General features: G+C 42.4%; 1 protein-coding gene across 3 annotated transcripts in view; it reads left to right on the forward strand.

Annotated features, from left to right (window-relative positions):
* The window catches only part of pigk (phosphatidylinositol glycan anchor biosynthesis, class K), a 214,530-nt gene that overhangs the window by 83,204 nt on the left and 112,650 nt on the right, over positions 1 to 18,676 (forward strand). For all 3 annotated transcript variants that reach the window (XR_011887963.1, XM_072273348.1, XM_072273347.1), the window contains exon 10: positions 1,641 to 1,716. Coding sequence is in view for 2 of the 3 variants with exons in the window: in XM_072273348.1 (XP_072129449.1) it covers positions 1,641 to 1,716 (76 nt within the window). In the remaining variant the exon portion in view is untranslated. The remainder of the gene's footprint in view (positions 1 to 1,640; positions 1,717 to 18,676) is intronic.

Consider the following 18,676-nt stretch of genomic DNA (forward strand, 5'->3'; position numbering starts at 1 on the left):
CTGTGCAGTGGCCCCTCCATATCAGATGGAGATACAACCAGCTTGAATGTTCCATAGAACATCTGTAGAGATTTGCTTGGCTTTACACCTCATCTGAATTAATTGTGGGAATATTACTGCCAGACAGACAGGAGGACATGTTTTGGGTGATGGGGATTCACCTTTTTGAGGCATTGCCTTTTGAAGGTGTACTGGATGCTGGGGAGGCAAATGCCTTTGATGAAGCTGGTTGGGTTTACAACTATTTGCAGCTTTTTCTGATCCTGTGCAGTGTCCCTTCCGTAGCAGATGGTGATGCAAAGCAGTTTGAATACTGTCCATGTTAACATCTGTAGAAATTTGCTACTGTCTTTGGTGATGGTGTGGTGGTATGTTCCTTCAATGCAGAAGAAAGTTCCCTCCATACGTCTCACTGGGCAACCCTGGATGCAAACTAGAAGTTTCTCCATGACTGAAAAAGACCCTTATGGGTGCCTCCTTTCTCACCGCCCACGCGCCACAGTACATCAGAATGATATTTTACTCTCTCTGGTGTCATCGTGTCTCATAGAAGGGTACAGTACAAGAACAGGCCCTTCAGCACATGATGTTCGTGTCAACCCTGATTCACCTTCATCTACGATCATCTGCCTGCACGTGGTCTCTATCCTTCCATTCCCTGCCTGTTCATTTACATATTTAAATACTTAAATGTTGCTATTGTATCTGCTTCCAATGCTTCCCCAGCCTGCATGTTGGAGAGGGCTACCACTCCGTGTAAACTAAAAACGTGCCTTGGAAAAGAGTGCTGTTAAGAAGGCATATTGTGTGTTGGCCTCCATTAATTGGGTGAATTGAGTCCAAGAGACATGAGAAAATACTGCAGCCCTATAAAACCCTGGTTAGATCACACTTGGAATATTGTGCTCAGTTCTGGTCTTCTTATTATAGGAAATGTGTAAGCTTTAGTGAAGGTGCAGAGGAGATTTAACAAGATGGTGCCTGGATTAGAGAGCATGTCTTATGAAGATAAATTTAAAAAGCTAGGGCTTTTCTTTTTGGAACGAAGGAGGATGAGCGGTGACTTGATAGAGGTGTACAAGATGATAAGAGACGTAGATCTGGTGGACAGCCAGAGACCTTTTCCCAGGGTAGAAATGGCCAATACAAAGGGCATAAATTTAAGGTGATTGGAAGGAAGTATGGGGGCGATGTCAGAGGAGAGTGGTGGTATGTGGACTGCCCGGCCAGGGATAGTGGTAAAGGCAAATACATTAAGGATATTTAGAAAACACTTTGCGCACATGGTAAAAAAAAAATGGAGGGCAATGTAGGAAGGAAGGGTTAAAAGGTCGGCATAATATTGTGCCCTGAAGAGCTTGTGCAGTAATATTGTATGTTCTTAAATCTTGTTTAAGCCTTTCCCTCTCACCTTAAATCATTCCATCTACTATTTGACATTTCTGCCTACGGGGGAAAAGAAAACTTGCATAGTATCAGTCACAAGGTATTTCCAAAGAAAAGACATTTTGTATTTTCCCTTAAATCTACTGGGGATGAGCAGCAGACTTGGATGTGAAGAACGATCTAAGACTTTGTTTCAACTATGGATGTGTTGCAGCGTACTGATGTACAATTATGTTCTTTCTGTTTATTTTTAGCCCTAACCTGGAGAGTCAGCCTGCTCAAGCACTGAAATATGTAGACCAGCTTGCGGTGGCACAGATAATTCATCAGGTACAATTAATACTTTTTATAAAGGTTGTAGTAGTTGATTTAACTCCAGGGATCATCTGTTCTTTAAAAGGATTCTGTTTCACACGTCAGGCTTACACTTATATTGAATGTTTATGACGATGGGTTCAAAACATTGCTTCTTTTAAAAATACAAAGTCTATAAATGGAATAAGAAAATAGGTCTTGATTACCAGCTGGGGCTTAAAATTCCCCTGAATCTTATGTCCTTACATCTGTACCCTCCATTTTCTCTACCAAATTCCCACTGAAAGAACCCCGAGTGTGTTACTGCCTCATAGCTGTTCCTACCTTTCTCAGGATCAGGAGCCTTTTAATGTGAAGCCTTGATATCCATCCTGGGAGACTATGATTCAAAATTCAAAGTAAATTTCTTATCAGTGTACATGTATGTCATCATATACTGTAAAAACAAAAGCTGTTCATTTTTTTTTGTTTTCATACTCGGTAAATCCAAGAACCATAATAGAGTGAATGAAAGTCCACACCCAATAGAACGGACATCCAACCAGTGTGCGAAAGACAACAAACTGCACAAATGCAAAAGGGGGAAAAAAATAAATAATAACTATTGAGAACATGAGGAGTCCTTGAAAGTAAGTCCATAGATTGTAAAATCAGTTCAGTGTTGGGATTGAGTGAAGCTATCCCTTCTGGTTCAAGAGCCTTATGGTTGAGGGGTAGTAACTGTTCCTGCACCTGGTGGTGTGAGATGAGGCTCCTGCACCTTCTTCCAAAAGGTAGCAATGAGAAGAGAGCATGGCCTACAACTCTTTACCTCATCCACCTATCAACTCCAAGCTTCTTACTTTATCCCCCCACAATATGTTTCACTTATCACCTAGACTGTCCTCCTCGCTGTTAACAACAATGCCAATTTCTTGCGGTTGGCTAGAAGAAAGGCATTGGGTCATCGTGACATTATCCCAGCACTGGCAAAAACAGATTCACGGTGATTCAAAAAGGCAGCATCCTTCATTATATTTGTGGTAATCCTCCTGGTCTCAGAGGCAGCAGAATATATCATCCTGCTGGAGCTGTCAGTGCAGTGAGAGAAGTATCTGGAGGAGGCCCTTGAGAGGAAGCTTGCCAGATAACGAGGAAATGGTCAGCGATTGTTGGAGGCAGGCTGGAAGGCAAAATGCATGCTCGGTAACATGGGCTGCTGTGGCTTCACTGGACAGTCTCTTCACAGAGCCCTCAGTGCATTGGGTATCGCAAAGAAAGTCTCAACATTGCTGTGGATGAAGAGAGCAAGTCCATGAGGATCTGCAGCACATGCTACGTGAGCACAAGTCCTGGATTGCTGAACCACGATGGGTCGCCTGGGTGGGGGTGTCTGATGTTGAAAGACCCAATTACCCCAGGTTACATCACTGATGATGTGTTCAGAGCATCGTGAGATGTATTCATCAAATGACTTTATGTGTTGTGTGTTGGTTACGTGTACTGTGTAGTGTACTTTTAGTCCTGAGGAATGTTTCGTTTGGTGGTTTTGTACAGCTGAATGACAATAAACTTGAACTTGAACTTAAACAAGAATCCCCATCATCTGGACCATGCCATCTTCTCCCAGTTACTACTGGGCAGTAGGTACTGAAGCCTGTAGTTCCATGCCACCAGTTTCAAGGACAGCTGCTTCTCTTCAACCACTCATTTTATTTTCAGGCTTCGTTCGTCAATATTGACCCCAGAACTTGCTGATGATGAGTCCTGTGGAAGAACCAGACAAGTCACACTGAGTGGAACCTTGTTCCAGAGAATCCCTGAGATGAGGCCAGAACAGGCTGAGAATGGAGATTGTGGAGAGCAGGTGGCTTCCATGAAGTTACACTTGATGGCATTTTATCATCCATGATGTTGCTTTGATATATCTGAGGATTGTTATCCTGTTGTGGCAGTGAGGCTTGTGAGATCCTGAGAGTGATGCTATCTGGAGCTCAGCTTCTGATAGGTCACCCATGGCGGTAAGGTCAAGGGGAATGTTCCAGACAAAGGGCAACCAACCAAGATCTCAACAGTGGAGCTGGTGGAAGGTGATGACACACCACAATGACAATGAGGGCAGAGGAAGGCTGTAGCAGTGTAGAGTCCTCAGTCATCTTGCAATCCATGTCACTGTACCCTGACCCCGATCTGTCAAGGACTGTGTTGTGGTTTTCTGTGCCACTATAGAAAAAATCACGGATAGGCATTCTCCAAGGAGAGAATCCATCCTGACATCCTGGATTATTATGTGGGTCTCGGATCAGCCTCTACAGCCACCTGACGATCCAATAGACAGCCCTTAGAGAGCATTGTCTTTGACTCAAGTGATCACATTACTACTACTACTATGATGATGATTATGAAGACACGCAGTCCTCTTTTATTGTCATTTAGTAATGCACGCATTAAGAAATGATACATTATTTCCTCCGGTGTGATATTACAAAACACAGGACAAACCAAGACTGAAAAAACTGACAAAACCACATAATTATAACATATAGTTACAAACAGTGTAACAATACCATAACTTGATGAAGAAGTCCATGAGCTCAGTAAAGTTCAAAGTTTCTCAAATGTCCCACATCTCACACAAACGGGAGAAGGAAGAAAAACTCTCCCTGCCATGCCGACCACAATCTGACTCTGAGTCATCCGAAAACTTCGAGCTCTGATCAGCTCATGGACACCGAGTACTGAGCGCCATCTCTGTCCGAACGATTCAACCTCCTTCTCAGTCGCCAAGAGCAAGCACGGCCGGGAATTTTGAGGCCTACCCTTTGAAAGATTCCTGACCACACAGTAACAATAGCAGCGAAGGAACGTTTCAGAAATTTCTCCAGATGTTCCTCTGTGCTTTCATGTCCATTCTCCATCAAATCAGAATTGTCCACGGCCCCTATTTAACAGATACAATATCATTTTTCACCGGAGGGCTGTGCACACGCAGGTGCGTCGCAATCTTCTCCTCCTGGAGATATATCCTATTTGATATATTTTTCTGAAATGTGATGAAGTACTGTCTCAAAGCAAATCTTTCTCTCAGATGGCACTGAAGTGAGGGTGGATATAGATTTTGTGAGATTAAATTAGGTTAATGTAAAGTGTGTGTTAAGTCCATTACTTGAAAGTGTTGACTCCATGTTTTCTCAGGCCTTTGACTTAGTCTCACCTCAGAAAGAAATACTTCTATGCCCAGAAGATGGATGATTAAAAATTTGAGACATCTTGTGTGACAGAAACTGAGGTTCTTTGAGCTTCCAGTGACTTAACCTGCTGTAAAATGTCACTTGCTTAAAATTCACTAGTCTAGCCTGGTTCATCTGATAACTGAAATGAAGAGTGGAAATAGTAATGGATTGCACAGCTATGGAATATAGCAGTCCTGCTGTGATTGTGTTGTGTCACACGGGGATTTGGAGATGTCATTAATCTACAAACTGTATGTAGCAGAGCTGACCAGTATCAAAGATATAACTTCTGGAATTATGAAAAGAAGCCAGCTGATGTAACCTCTAATTTATTTGAGCAGAGATCTGCTGAAGCTTCATAAGTCATTATTCAGACTCCACTTGGAGTATTGTGAGCAGTTTTGGGGTCCTTATTTAAGAAAGTATATGCTGGCATTGGAGATGATCCAGAGGAGATTCATAAAAATGATCCCAGAAATAAAAGGGTTAACATATGAGGAGAGTTTGTTGGCTCTGAGCCTGTACTCGCTGGAGTTTTGAAGAATGAGGCAGGATCTCATTGAAACTTATTGAATACTAAAAGGCCTAGATACAGTGGATGTGGAGAGAGTGTTTCCTATAGTGGGGAAGTCTAGAACTGGAGGGCACAGCCTCAGTATACAAGGACATCCCTTTAGAATTGAGATGACAAGGAATTTTTTTATCCAGAGGGAGGTGAATCTGTGGAGGTTGATAGTTTCTTGATTCATAAGGGTGTCAAAGGTTATGAGGAGAAGGCAGGAAAATGGGGTTGAGAGGGATAAAAAATCAGCCATGGTTGAAATGGTGGAGTTGACCTGATGGGCCAAATGTCCTAACTCTGCTCTTATGTCTTATGCTTACCAAATGTGCCATTATGAGGTCTGAGTCCGAACAATTTAATAATCTTAGAGCTAACTACTGACACTGTATTTGTTGGATGATCTACTGAATCTTGAAGAATTCATGCTAATGTTGGTAGTGGCCTATGTAGGTCAGAAAGAATAAGCATTAATGTTAAATGTCAAGTATTCAGTTGCTCTGTTTTCCTCATTATCATCTTCTTATGCCCATCTCCCCTTCTGGGGCATAGGCCATTGACAGCAGCTTGCCAGAATCCTTAGTCCTGAGCCTGTGGTTTCCGCTTTCACCACATGACTTCATGCACCTTCTAGATGAAGATCCTTCCTCTCCCAGGGATGAGGTCTTTGGAGCTTCTGCTGGCAATTCAGTAGCTTTGGGTTTTTATCAGATGGAGTTGCTAACCCTCCTCCCTTCTTGGAACCGGCCATAAGACCATAAGATATAGGAGCAGAATTAGGCCATTTGGCCCATTGAGTCCGATCTGCCATTTCAACATGACTGATCCATTTTCCCTCTCAGCTTCAATCTCCTGCCTTCTCCCTGTATCCCTTCATGACTTGACTAATCAAGAGTCGGTCAACCTCTGCCTTAAATATACCCAAAGACTTGGCCAATACAAGTGCCTGTGGCAACAAATTCCACAGATTCACAAGTCTCTGGCTAAAGAAATCCCTGCTCATCTCCATTCTAAGTGTATGTCCCTCTATTCTGAGGCTGTGTCCGCTGGTCTTAGACTCCCTCTTCGTAGGACCAAAACTGCTCATAATACTCCAAGTCCGTAGTGAAGTTTCCTTATTATCTGCTGACTTTTTATCTGTGGATTCACGTACTCATGAGTCTGTTCAAGGCTCTATTTTAATTTTTTCCAGACGGACTAAATATGTGCCTGTACTGGTGAGGCTTGTCTGGCGTGCAGGGAGGGAGGTCAATGCAGTACAATGTAATTAAGGATTCTGATGTTGATTCATTTCTTCTGCCAGTGGATTGGGAGGGTTTTTGGAGAGATTATGTTGGTGTGCTGAATGCTGCAGCTCCCTGCTTTACTTTTGCAGTTGCTGTACAGTGAATATCATGTCCACTGAGCTGCCAAACAGACTAAATCCATGTAGTGATTCTAGATATTCTTCAGCCTTTAGGTTGAGGTGGTTGAAGAGCACTCTGGCAGTGATTTTCCCTGCAGTAGACCACAGTACAGCACTGCACTTGAATTTTACTCTATTTTGGAAGATGTTCATGATTATGATGACACCTCTGAGCTTCCTTAGCATATGCTCCTTCTTTCAGTTGGGAATAAGTTTATGGATATGTGACATAATGTCTTCATGCCATGTTTTAGAACTTCAGTCTGCTCCCAATACTTTAAGTTGTCCGTAAGACATAACAGCATCTCCATTCTAAATGTATGTCCTATTCTAAGGCTGTGCCCTCTGGTCCCAGACTTCCCCACTATTGGAAACATTCTGTTTATGTCCACTCTATCTCGGCCTTTCAATATTCGATAGGTTTCAATAAGATTCCCCCCTCATACTTCTAAACCCCAACAAGTATAGAGCCACTAAACACTTCTCATCCATCAACCCTTTCATTCCCAGGATCATTCTTGTGAGCCTCCTCTGGACCAGCCCAGCTTTTCTTAGATAAGAGGCCCTAAACTGCTCACAATACTTCAAATGCAGTCTGACCAGTGCCTTATAAAGCCTCAGCATTAAATCTTTGCTTTTATATTCTAGTCCTCTTAAAATAAATGCAATCATTGCAATTGGCTCTCTTACCACTGACTCAACTTGCAACTGTAGTCAGGGGGACAGATAGGCAATTCTGTGGACGTGAAAAGAAAACAGGGTAGTTTGCCTCCCAGGTGTCAGGGTCCGAGATGTTTCTGGGCATGTCCAGGAAGGAAAGGGAAGGATGAGCAGCCAGAAGTCATGGTACATATTGGTACCAATGACATAGGAAGAAAAAGGGAGGAGGTCCTGAAAAAAGAATATAGGGAGTTAGGAATGAAGCTGAGAAGCAGGACCACAAGTGTAGTAATCTCGGGATTGCTGTCTATGCCATGCAACAGTGAGGATAGGAATAGAATGAGGTGGTGGATAAACATGTGGCTGAAGAATTGGAGCAAGGGGCAGGGATTCAGATTTCTGGATCATTGGGACTTCTGGGACAGGTATGACCTGTACAAAAGGGATGGGTTGCACTTGAATCCTAGGGGGACTAATATTCTTGTGGGTAGATTTACTAGAGAGCTGCTGGGAGTGGTTTAAACTAATATGGCAAGGGGATGGGAACCAATATGATAGAGCTGAGAATGAGCCAGCAGGTTTACAAGTAGATGATGGGTGTAACATGAACGAAAGGAAGGACAAGCCAATGATTGGGTACAAATGCAGTCAGAGCAATGAGTTAAATTGTACCACAGAGGCAAAATTCAAAAGAGCGAAGAATGCAGGACTGAAAGTGAAATATTTAAATGCACGTAGCATTCGGAATAAGGTGGATGAACTCGAGGCACAATTAGAGGTGTGGTGTGATTAGAGATTGTGGGCAACACTTAGTCGTGGATGAAAGAAGGTCATAGTTGGGAGCTTAACATTAAAAGGACATACTTTGTATCAAAAGGACAGGCAGAAAAGCGTAGGCGGTGGTGTGGCTCTGTTGGTAAGAGATGAAATTACAACTTTAGAAAGAGGTGACATTGGATCAGAGAATGTTGAATCTTTGTGAATGGAGCTAAGAAATTGCAAGGGTAAAAAAACATTATGGAAATCATATACAGGCCTTCAAATAATAGCGAAGATGTGGGGTTAAGATTGCAAAGGGAGCTAGAAAAGGCATGTGATAAGGGTAACAATACAATTGTAATGGGGGCCTTCAATATGCAAGGAGGTTGGGAAAATCAGGTTGGTGTCGGATCTCAAGAGAGCAAATTTGTTGAATTCCTGTGAGATGGCTTTTTAGAGCAGCTTGTGCTTGACCCTGTTTGGGGAAAGGCTGTTTTAGATTGGGTGTTGTGTCATAACCCAGTTCTTATTAAGAAGCTTAACGTAAAGGAACCCTTAAGAGGCAGTGATCATAATATGATTGAATTCATACTGCAATTTGAGAGGGAGAAGCATAAGTCACAAATATCGGTATTACAATGGAATGAAGGGAATTACAGAGGCATGAGAGAGGAGGTTGCCCAGGTGGATTGGAGAAGGATACTGGCAGGGATGAGAGCAGAGTATGGATGACTGAAGTTTCTGGGAATAACTCACAAGGTGTAGGATACATATGTCCCACTGAAGAAATAGTTCTCAAATGGCAGAGCTAGGCAACCGTGGCTGACAAAGGAAGTTAATTCTGCATAAAAGCCAAAGAAAGGGCATATAAGGTAGCAAAAGCGAGTGGGAAGTTGGATGATTGGGAAGCTTTTAAAATCCAACAAAAGGCAACTAAGAAAGCTTATATGAAGGGAAAAGGTGAAATATGAGGGCAGACTAACTAATAATATAAAGCAAGATACTAAAAGTTTTTACAGTTATATAAAGAGTAAAAGGGAGTTGAGAGTTGATATTAGACCACTGAAGAATGATGCTGGTAAGGTGGTAATGGGGGGGGGACAAAGAAGTAGCAGGGGAACTTAATGGGTACTTTGCATCAGTCTTCACTCTGGAAGACATTAACAGTGTGCCAGAGATCTGTGAGTGTCAGGGAGCAGCAGTGAGTGCCATTGCTATTACAAAGGAAAAAGTGCTAGGGAAGCTCAAAGGTCTTAATGTGGATAAGTCGCCTGGGCCAGATGAACTACATCCCAGAGTCTTGAGAGAGGTTGCTGAAGAGATAATGGATGCATTGGTCATGATCTGTTAAGAATCACGTGATTCTGACATAGTCCCGGAGGACTGGAAGATTGCAAATGTCACTCCACTCTTTATGAAGGGAGGAAGGTAAAATAAAGGAAATTATAGGCCAATTAGCCTAACCTCAGTGGTCGGAAAAGTGTTGGAGTCTATTATTAAGAATGAGGTTTCGAGGTACTTGGAGACTACTGATAAGATTAATCAAAGTCAGCATGGTTTTTGTAAAGGCAAATCTTGCCTGACAAATCTATTAGAGTTCTTTGAGGAAGTAATAAGCAAGGTGGAGAAAGGAGAGGCAGTGGATGTCATTCACTTGGATTTTCAGAAGGTGTTTGACAAGGTGTCACACATGAGGCTGCTTAACAAGTTAAAATCCTATGGTATTACAGGAAAGATACTGGTATGGATAACAGTATGGCTGACAGGCAGGAGGCAGCAAGTTGGAATAAAAGGGGCCTTTTCTGGTTGGTTGTCGGTGACTAGTGGTGTTCCTCGGGGGTCAGTATTGTGACTGCTACTTTTCACATTGTTTGACAATGATTTGGATAATGGAACTGATGGTTTTGTGGCAGAGTTTGCGGATGATACGAAGGTAAGTGAAGAGGTAGGTAATGCTGAGGAAGCAATGCGATTGCAGCAGGACTTAGACAAATTGGAATAATGGGCAAAAAACTGGCAGTTGGAATATAGTGTTGGAAAATGTATAATAATGCATTTTGGTAAAAGGAACCATAGTGTGAGCTATTATCTAAATGGGAAGAAGGTTCAAACATCAGAGGTACAGAGAGACTTAAGGGTCCTCATATAAGACTCCCAGAGGTTAATTTACAGGTTGAGTCTGTGGTAAAGAAGGAAAATGCAATGTTGACATTTAATTCAATGGGAATAGAATATAAAAGCAAGGAGATAATGCTGAGCCTTTAGTAGGACACTAGTCAGGCTGCACTTAGAGTATTGTCAACAGTTTTGGGCCCCATATCTCAGAAAGGATGTGTTGTCATTGGAGAGAGTCCAGAGGAAGCTCACGAAGATGATTCAGGGAAGATGAAGGGGTTGACGTATGAGGAGCATTTGGCAGCTTTGGACCTGTATTTACTGGAATTTAGAAGAATGTGGGCAGGGTTCTCATTGAAAGCTGCCAAATGTTGAAAGGACTGGTTAGGGTGGTAGGATGGAAGTGGAGAGGATATTTTCTATGGTGGGGGGTATTCAGAATTTAAGGGCATGGCCTTAAAATTGAGGGGCAGCTCTTTAGAACAGAGGTAAAGAAGAATTTTTTTAGCCAGAGAGTCGTAAATCTGTGGAATGCTCTACCACAGTCCGCAGTGGAGGCCAAGTCCTTGTGTATATTTAAAGCAGATGTTGATTGTTTCCTGATCGGTCAGGACATCGAAGGATATGGCAGGAAGGCAGGAGTATGGGGTTGAATGAGATCTGGGATCAGCCATGATGGAATGGTGGAGCAGATTCAGTGGGCTGAATCGCCTAATTCTGCTCCTGTGTCTTATGGTCTTATGGTCTTATGGTTAACCTTTAGGGAACCCTGCACAAGGACTCCCAAGTCCCTTTGTGCGTCTGATTTTTGAATTTTCTCCGTGTAGAAAATAATATATGCCTTAATTCCTTCTACCAAAGTGCATGATCACATACTTCCCTACACTATATTCCATCTGCCACTTCTTTGCCCATTCTCCTAATAAGGCCTTCAGCAGGCTCCCTGCTTCAACACCACCTGCCCCTCAACCTATCTTCATATTATTCCTAAACTTGGCTGCAGAGTCATTAATTCTATCATCCAAATTATTGACGTAATATAACGTGGAAAAAAAGTGACTCTGAACCGACACCTGCAGAACATCACTAGTCACCGGCAGCCAGCCAGAAAAACCTCCCCTTTATTTCCATTCTTTGTCTCCTGCCAGTCAGCCAGTCTTCAATCCTCCTCCTTCCAGTGGTGAATGAGCTTGTGGATTTCTGACAGAAGATCCTCATGCCAGGTTTTAGAACCTCAGCAGGAATGCACTCTGCTCGCAAGAGATTAAGCTGTCGTATGGCCTTTTAAAATAGTCAGAGTTGGCAGCAAGACAGGTACTTGTAGTTTTTGTGGGATGGATCAAATGCTCTCAAATCAAGCTCAGAATCATGTTTCAGCAGATCTTTGATGTGTTATTTCCAGCAGTGCCTGTCTGTCCCTTATAAGTTCACCTCCCTTCTTATCTGTTGGTGTGAGATGGTTCCTTGATTGGGATGAAGAACTTGTGGGTGCCATGTCTGTCAGCAGGTAGTTGGACCTAGTGTGCTCTTCCAACCACCATCTGTTCCTGAGGTCATGGATTTTATGCTGGACCTTCGGCTTTGAGTGTGTGAAGCGTTGTTTCTTTTCCCTTGAGACAGTTGGCAATGAGGTCCAGGAACACTTTACGATTCCAATTAATATGCTCCTAGTCATCCTCCAATCTGACTGAGTTTAAAATTCTGATTCATTTATTTAACACATAAATGAATGGACTAGAGGTTGGTGACTAGTGGAGTGCCACAGGGACTGGTGCTGGGTCCATTGTTTTTCATCGGAATCAACAATCTGAATGATAATGTGGTTAACTGCATTGGTAAATATGCGGATGACACCAAGATTGAGGGTGTAGTGGACAGCGAGGAAGGCTATTGTGGCTGGCAGAGGGATCTAGGTCAGCAGGAAAAATGGGCTGAAAAATGGCAGATGGAATTTAATGCAGACAAATGTGAGGGGTTTAGACTGTGAAGAGAGATTGAGTTGCCTGGGACTGTTTTCACTGGAATTCAGAAGAATGAGAGGAGATCTATCTTATCTTATATCTTCTATTATAGAAACATATAAAATTATGAAAAATATAAATAAGATAGAGGCAGGAAAGTTGTTTCCACTGGTAGGTGAGACTAGAACTTGTCTCAAGATTCAGAGGAGCAGATTTAGGACGGAGATGTGGAGGAACTGCTTTTTCCAGAGGGTGGCGAATTAATGGAATTCTCTGCCCAATGAAGCAGTGGAGGCTACATCAGTAAGTATACTTAAGACAAGGTTGGATAGATTTTTGCATAGCAGGGGAAGTAGTAGGGGAGTCCATGGCCAGATCAGCCATGATCTTATTGAATGGCAGAGCTGGCTCGATGGGTAGATGGCCTACTCCTGCTCCTATTTCTCATGTTCTTATATTCTTTGCACTTTGGTGGGACCAACCATGGTAGGTCTTACACAGTGAATAGTAGGGCACTGAGAAGTGTGGTAGAACAAAGGGATCTGGGAATGCAGGTCCATAATTCATTGGAAGTGGCATCAAAGATAGATAGGGTCATAAATAAAGCTTTTGGCAATTGGCCTTCATAAATCAATGCACTGAGTACAGGAGATGGGATGTTATGTTGAAGTTGTATAAGACATTGGTGAGGCCTAATTTGGAGTATTGTGTGCAGTTTTGGTCACCTACCTACAGGAAAGATGTAAATAAGCTTGAAAGAGTACAGAGAAAATTTACAAGGATGTTGCCAGGTCTAGAGGACCTGAGTTATAAGGAAAAATTGTATAGGTTAAGACTTTATTCCTTACAATGTAGAACGTTGAGAGGAGATTTGATAGAGGTATACAAAGTTATGAGGAGTACAGATAGGGTAAATACAGTCAGACTTTTTCCACCGAGATTGCATGAAACTACAGCCAGGTCATGGATTAGGGTGAAAGTTGAAAAGATAAGGGGAACAGGAGGGGAGACTTCTTCACTCAGAGAGTGTGAAGCAAACTGCCAGCACAAGTGGTGCATGTGAGCTTGATTTCAATGTTTAAGAGAAGTTTGGATAGGTACATGGATGATAGGGGTATGGAGGGCTATGGTCCTGGTACAGGTCAAAGGGAGTAGGCAGTTTAAATGGTTTTGAAATGGACGAAGGGCCTGTTTCTGTGCTGTACTTTTCGATGACTGACACGTACATTGAATCATACAGTGAAATACCTCATTCACATTAATAACCAACACACCCAAAGGATGTGTTTGAAGCATTCCGCAAGTATCATCACACATTTCAGCACCACCCTTGTATGCCCCCAGTGCTCAGCAGTACAAACCAAGCAACAGTAGCACTAACAACAGCAAATCAAGCCCACTCGCATGTACAGACAGTCTTCCGACCTAGGATATGCTACTCGCTTCTGTGCCCCTGGTAGACTTGCGGACTCGCAGGCATTGGGCCTCACAGACTTGCAATCCCAAGGCTTCAGCCATTATACCTTGACTTATGGACTTACCATCGACCTTCGGGCATCAATCCTCAATATCAACTCTGTTTGATATATGATGTTTTGCCTGGTGTTCTGACCAATATTACCCCCACCCTTACATCACTTGAAGCAGCTGTCTCTAAGCGTTTTCTTTTCTTAAACTGACTGATCAAGACAGCCAGTATTATACATGTGACAAATAAAGCTAATCTTAATCTCTGAATGGGGGAAGATTACCTTTATTAAAGATTTATTTGTCAAATACACATCGAAGCATACAGCGAAATGCGTTGTTTGCGTCAGCGACCAAAACAGTCCAAGGATGTGCTATGAGCAGTCCGCTTCTGGCACCAATTTAGCATGCCCTCAACTCACTAACCCTAACTGTACACCTTTGGAATGTGGGAGGAAACTGGAGCACCCCCGGAGGAAACCCAGGGGTCACGGGGAGAACGTACAAACTCCTTACAGAGAGCAGCAGGAATTGAACCCCGATCTTTTCTTAGAGTATTTTCTTGTGCATTTGGATTATAATTGGTCACATTAAGGGATAATGAATGACTCCAGAGAATTGCTTGAGTCTCATGTTTCAGTTAGTTCGTTCCTGTCCTTTGCCCCAGGAATAGTTGTGATATCGAGGATCTCCTCCATTTATGGTCGAATAACAATTTAAAGTGATGCCTTCAGAGAAATTTCTGCATAAGTCGGAAGGGATGAATGAATTTAATAAGATTTAGGGACTGTTTTGTCGGTGGAATATAATTGCTTTCCATGGTACCTCTAGGCTGAAGGTTTTTGACAATCTTAAATTCAGTTCATTGTATTAATGTGGATTCACCAATAACGAAAACCAATGAAGTGGTTTGACAATTTCTCTGTGTGCCGTGATTCAACGGTGACTAAATTTCAGACGTATTTTACGTGGGTGGTAAGCGCATCCTGACACCAGGAAATGTAGAATCAGAATCGGGTTTACATTGTGGACACCACCCAGCTTGCAAACTGCCTTTCCCAAAAGCTGCCTTCTGGAAGCACTAGAAAGCTGTTAAAACAAAAACCTCATACCATCTTAAAAGTTCCTTCCCCCAAGCAGTTAATCTGACCAACCACTAATTAACCCTCACTGCACTGCACTGTAAAAACACTTAAAATCACTTTTAATAATGCTGTTTACATTGTAAATACATGCTGATAATTATGTATTTATGCACATTTTGTTCCATATCTGTTCCTTAACTTCTAAAATTGATTTTATATAACTTTTTACTCCCTGTACTTATATGTTTTATTTTGTTGTATGTCACACCAACACACCACAGCAAACTCCTAATATATGTAAGTGTACATAGCGATTAAGGTTGACTCCTGATCCTTCATTTTGCAGCAGCAGTACAGTGCAATCAATATATAAAAAAATACGAGAATTTGCAATATATTGTGGGAGAGTCTAAGACTAGAGAACACAGCCTCGGAATAGAGGATGCCCTTTTACAGTGAAGAAGAGGCAGAATTTCTTCAGCCAAAGAGTAGTGAATCTGTGGAATTTGTTGCCACGGGCAGCTGTGGAGGCCAAGTCTTTACGTATATTTAAGGCAGAGGTTGATAGTCAAGGTATGAAGGGATACGGGGAGAAGACAGGAGATTGGGGCTGAGAGGGAAAATGGACTAGCCATAATGAAATGGTAGAGCAGACTCGATGGGCCAAATGGCCTAATTCTGTTCCTATATCTTATGGTCTTATAATCCAAGAGAGTAAAATAATGAGGTAGTGTTCATGGATCATTCAGAAATCTGACGGTGGAGCGAAAGAAGCTGTTCCTAAAACTTTGATTGTCCTCAAGCTCCTGTACCTTCTCCCATGATGGTAGTAATGGGAAAAAGGCATGCCCTGGATGGTTAAGGCCATGCAGAATGGAAGCACGTTCTTTAGGCTCTGCTTTTTGAAGATGTCCTTGATGGTGGGGAGGGTTGTGACACAAATGGAGCTGACTGAGCCTACAACCCTGTGTAGAAATTTGCTGGAGTCCTTGGTAACAACCAAATATCCCAAACCTCCTAATTGAAGGGCCTAGACTAAGGGCTCCCAACCTTTTTTATGCCTTTGAGCATTACCATTAATCCAGAGGTCCTTGGACAGAGTGGACATGGAGAGGATGTTTCCAACACTGGGAGAGTCTAGGACCAAGAGCCTGAGAGTAGAGGGACACCCGTTTAGAACAGAGAACAGAGAAATTTCTTTAGCCTGCGTGTGTGAATCTGTGGAATTCATTGTTACAGATGGCCGTGGAGGCCAAATTATTGGGCATATTTAAAGCAGATGTCGTTAGGTTCTGATTATCAAGGATGCATCTCGCCCTAACCATGGATTTTTTACTCTCCTCCCATCCGGTAGGCACTACAGGAGCCTCCGCTCCCACACCAGCAGGCACAGGAAGAGCTTCTTCCCTGAGGCTATGACCCTGCTGAATCTCACATCACAGCACTAAGCAGCATTCCGCCCATACTGTACTGTCTCAGTACTTTTATATTTGTGTGCTCTAGCACTTTTTTTGTTTGCAGTTATTTTGTAAATAATACTATCCTTTGCATTTCTGGTCAGATGCTAAATGCATTTCATTGGCTTTGTATCTGTACTCGGCACAATGACAATAAAGTTGAATCTGATCTAATCTAATTAGTAAGGGTGTAAAAGGTTACAGGGAGAAGGCAGGTGAATGGGGTTGAGATAAAACTAAATCAGCCATTATTGAATGGTGGAGCAGACTCAATGTGCTGAATGGGATAATTCTCCTCCAATGTCTTGTCTTATAGCCTCCGAATCTTGATGCGTGCTGTATCATTCATTGTTTTCTGTCTTCCTTTCATTCCATGCCCATTTGTTATATGTATGATAGGATGCGGTTGCTAAGTTCGCAAGATCCCACAAAAATAGAATAAAATCTGTTTCACTCTGTGTTGCCTCATGGAATTATACTGTACAGAGCTACTCCTTATCCAAGCCGTGCTCAAAAACACCTATTTATGCAGCAAATATTTCCAATTTGGTGAAAGCAGAGTATTTTTTTTTAATAATGAGAGATTGATGTCCAAAGTGTGACCTTGTACATGGGAGGCAGCAGAGGAGAATGCTGGGGCTCTGATTGAAATTTTCAAATCGTCTCTAGCTGTGGAAGGGTGCTTGTGGCCGCAGGGCAGCAGGGATAAGCCATGTAATTACAGCCTGGTGAGTTCACAATCAGTGATAGGGAAATTATTGGGAAAAAAGTTGTGAAGGACAGGATTAATCTGCACTTGGAGAAGCAGGGATTAATTATTGATAGTGCTCTCGATTTTGTGAAGGGAAGATATTGTAGATTCAGCATGTCACCAAAAACATTGACAAGCTTCTATAGAACTCAGAAATTTCACTAGATTGATTTTGGGGATGAGGAGTTTATCGTCTGAGGAGAAATTGAGTAGACCAGGCCTGTAGTCTAGAGGTCTTATTGACACTTACAAAATTTTAACAAGGCTGAACAAAGATGTGAAGAGAATGTTTTCCTTGGTTTCGGAGTCTACGTTCAGTGATTAGTCATAGAATAAATATTAAAATGTTTAAAGTTGAAAGTACATTTATTATCAAGTTATGTATACTTTATACAACCTTGAGGTTTGTCTCCTTACAGGTAGCCATGAAACAAAGAAACCCAATAGAACCCATTAAAAATAAAAGAAGACTATCAAACAGACAGCAAAAAAGTCATGCAAACAATAAAAGCAAGGAAACAGCATTCAGAACTCACAAATGCTGAAGCTCACAAAGCCAGGCATCATAGAGTTGATCCGAAGTCCACTAGTTGCAGTCCACAGCCTCATTCCAGCACAGAGATGGTGGGAATAGAGGCTTCTTCATGCAAAAAGTGGCAAATCTTTGAGGTTTCCTCCCCTGGAGGACAGTGGAAGATTTAGCCATTGAGTTCATTGAAAGCAAATTGATGGACATTGAGGGAATCAAGGGCTCATTGGAACAGTGCAGGAAAATGGAACTGATCCAGTAAATCAGTTGGAAGCTTAGAATGGCAGAGTAGATTTCCTATCTTTTTCAAATGTCCTTGTGTGTGTTTGCGCCCGTAAAATACTTTCAAAGTATTCTGCTGCTTTCTGGCAGGAGGTACAAAAGTCCCACACGACCAGGTTCGGGAACAGTTTCTTTCCTACAACCACAAAATGCTGGAGGAACTCAGCAGGTCAGGCAGCATCTGCGGAAAGGAACAAAGAGTTGATGTTTCAGACCGCGAACCTTCATCGGCGTTTTATGTGTGTTACTCTGTCTTTCCAGCATCTGCAGAATCTCGTTAGTTTATCTTTCCTACAAACATTAGCTTCTTGAAATGAATTGCACAACCCTAACCCTACTTCAGCAATGGAACACTAAGAGCCGTCTCTTGCAACACCTGGACTTGTCTCTGATTATGTCTTTTTAGCACTAATGTCTTGTTTTTGCAGACTTTTTTCTCTCCCTTCACTGTCTTGTTTAATTCCATGTTGTGTGTTGTTGGTACCAACGTACTTGTGATTCTCCTGCAAGCAAGTTTTTCATTGTACCTGTACCTCACCGTACTAATGCACATGACAGTAAACTTAACTGAAAGCGTAGCCACTATTCCAGTGTGTTTTTGAACTTGTGATCTGACTTGTGAGAGAAGGCCCCTTAACCCAGAGAGCTGTAACCCTCAGGTTTGGCTGGCGGCATTAGCCTAGACAGTGTCTGGCCCTGCAAAATGTGAGAAACCTGAGGTGCAAAACCTCTC

This window comes from Mobula birostris, chromosome 12 (assembly GCF_030028105.1).
Source record: "Mobula birostris isolate sMobBir1 chromosome 12, sMobBir1.hap1, whole genome shotgun sequence".
In the NCBI taxonomy this organism is placed as follows: domain Eukaryota; kingdom Metazoa; phylum Chordata; class Chondrichthyes; order Myliobatiformes; family Myliobatidae; genus Mobula; species Mobula birostris.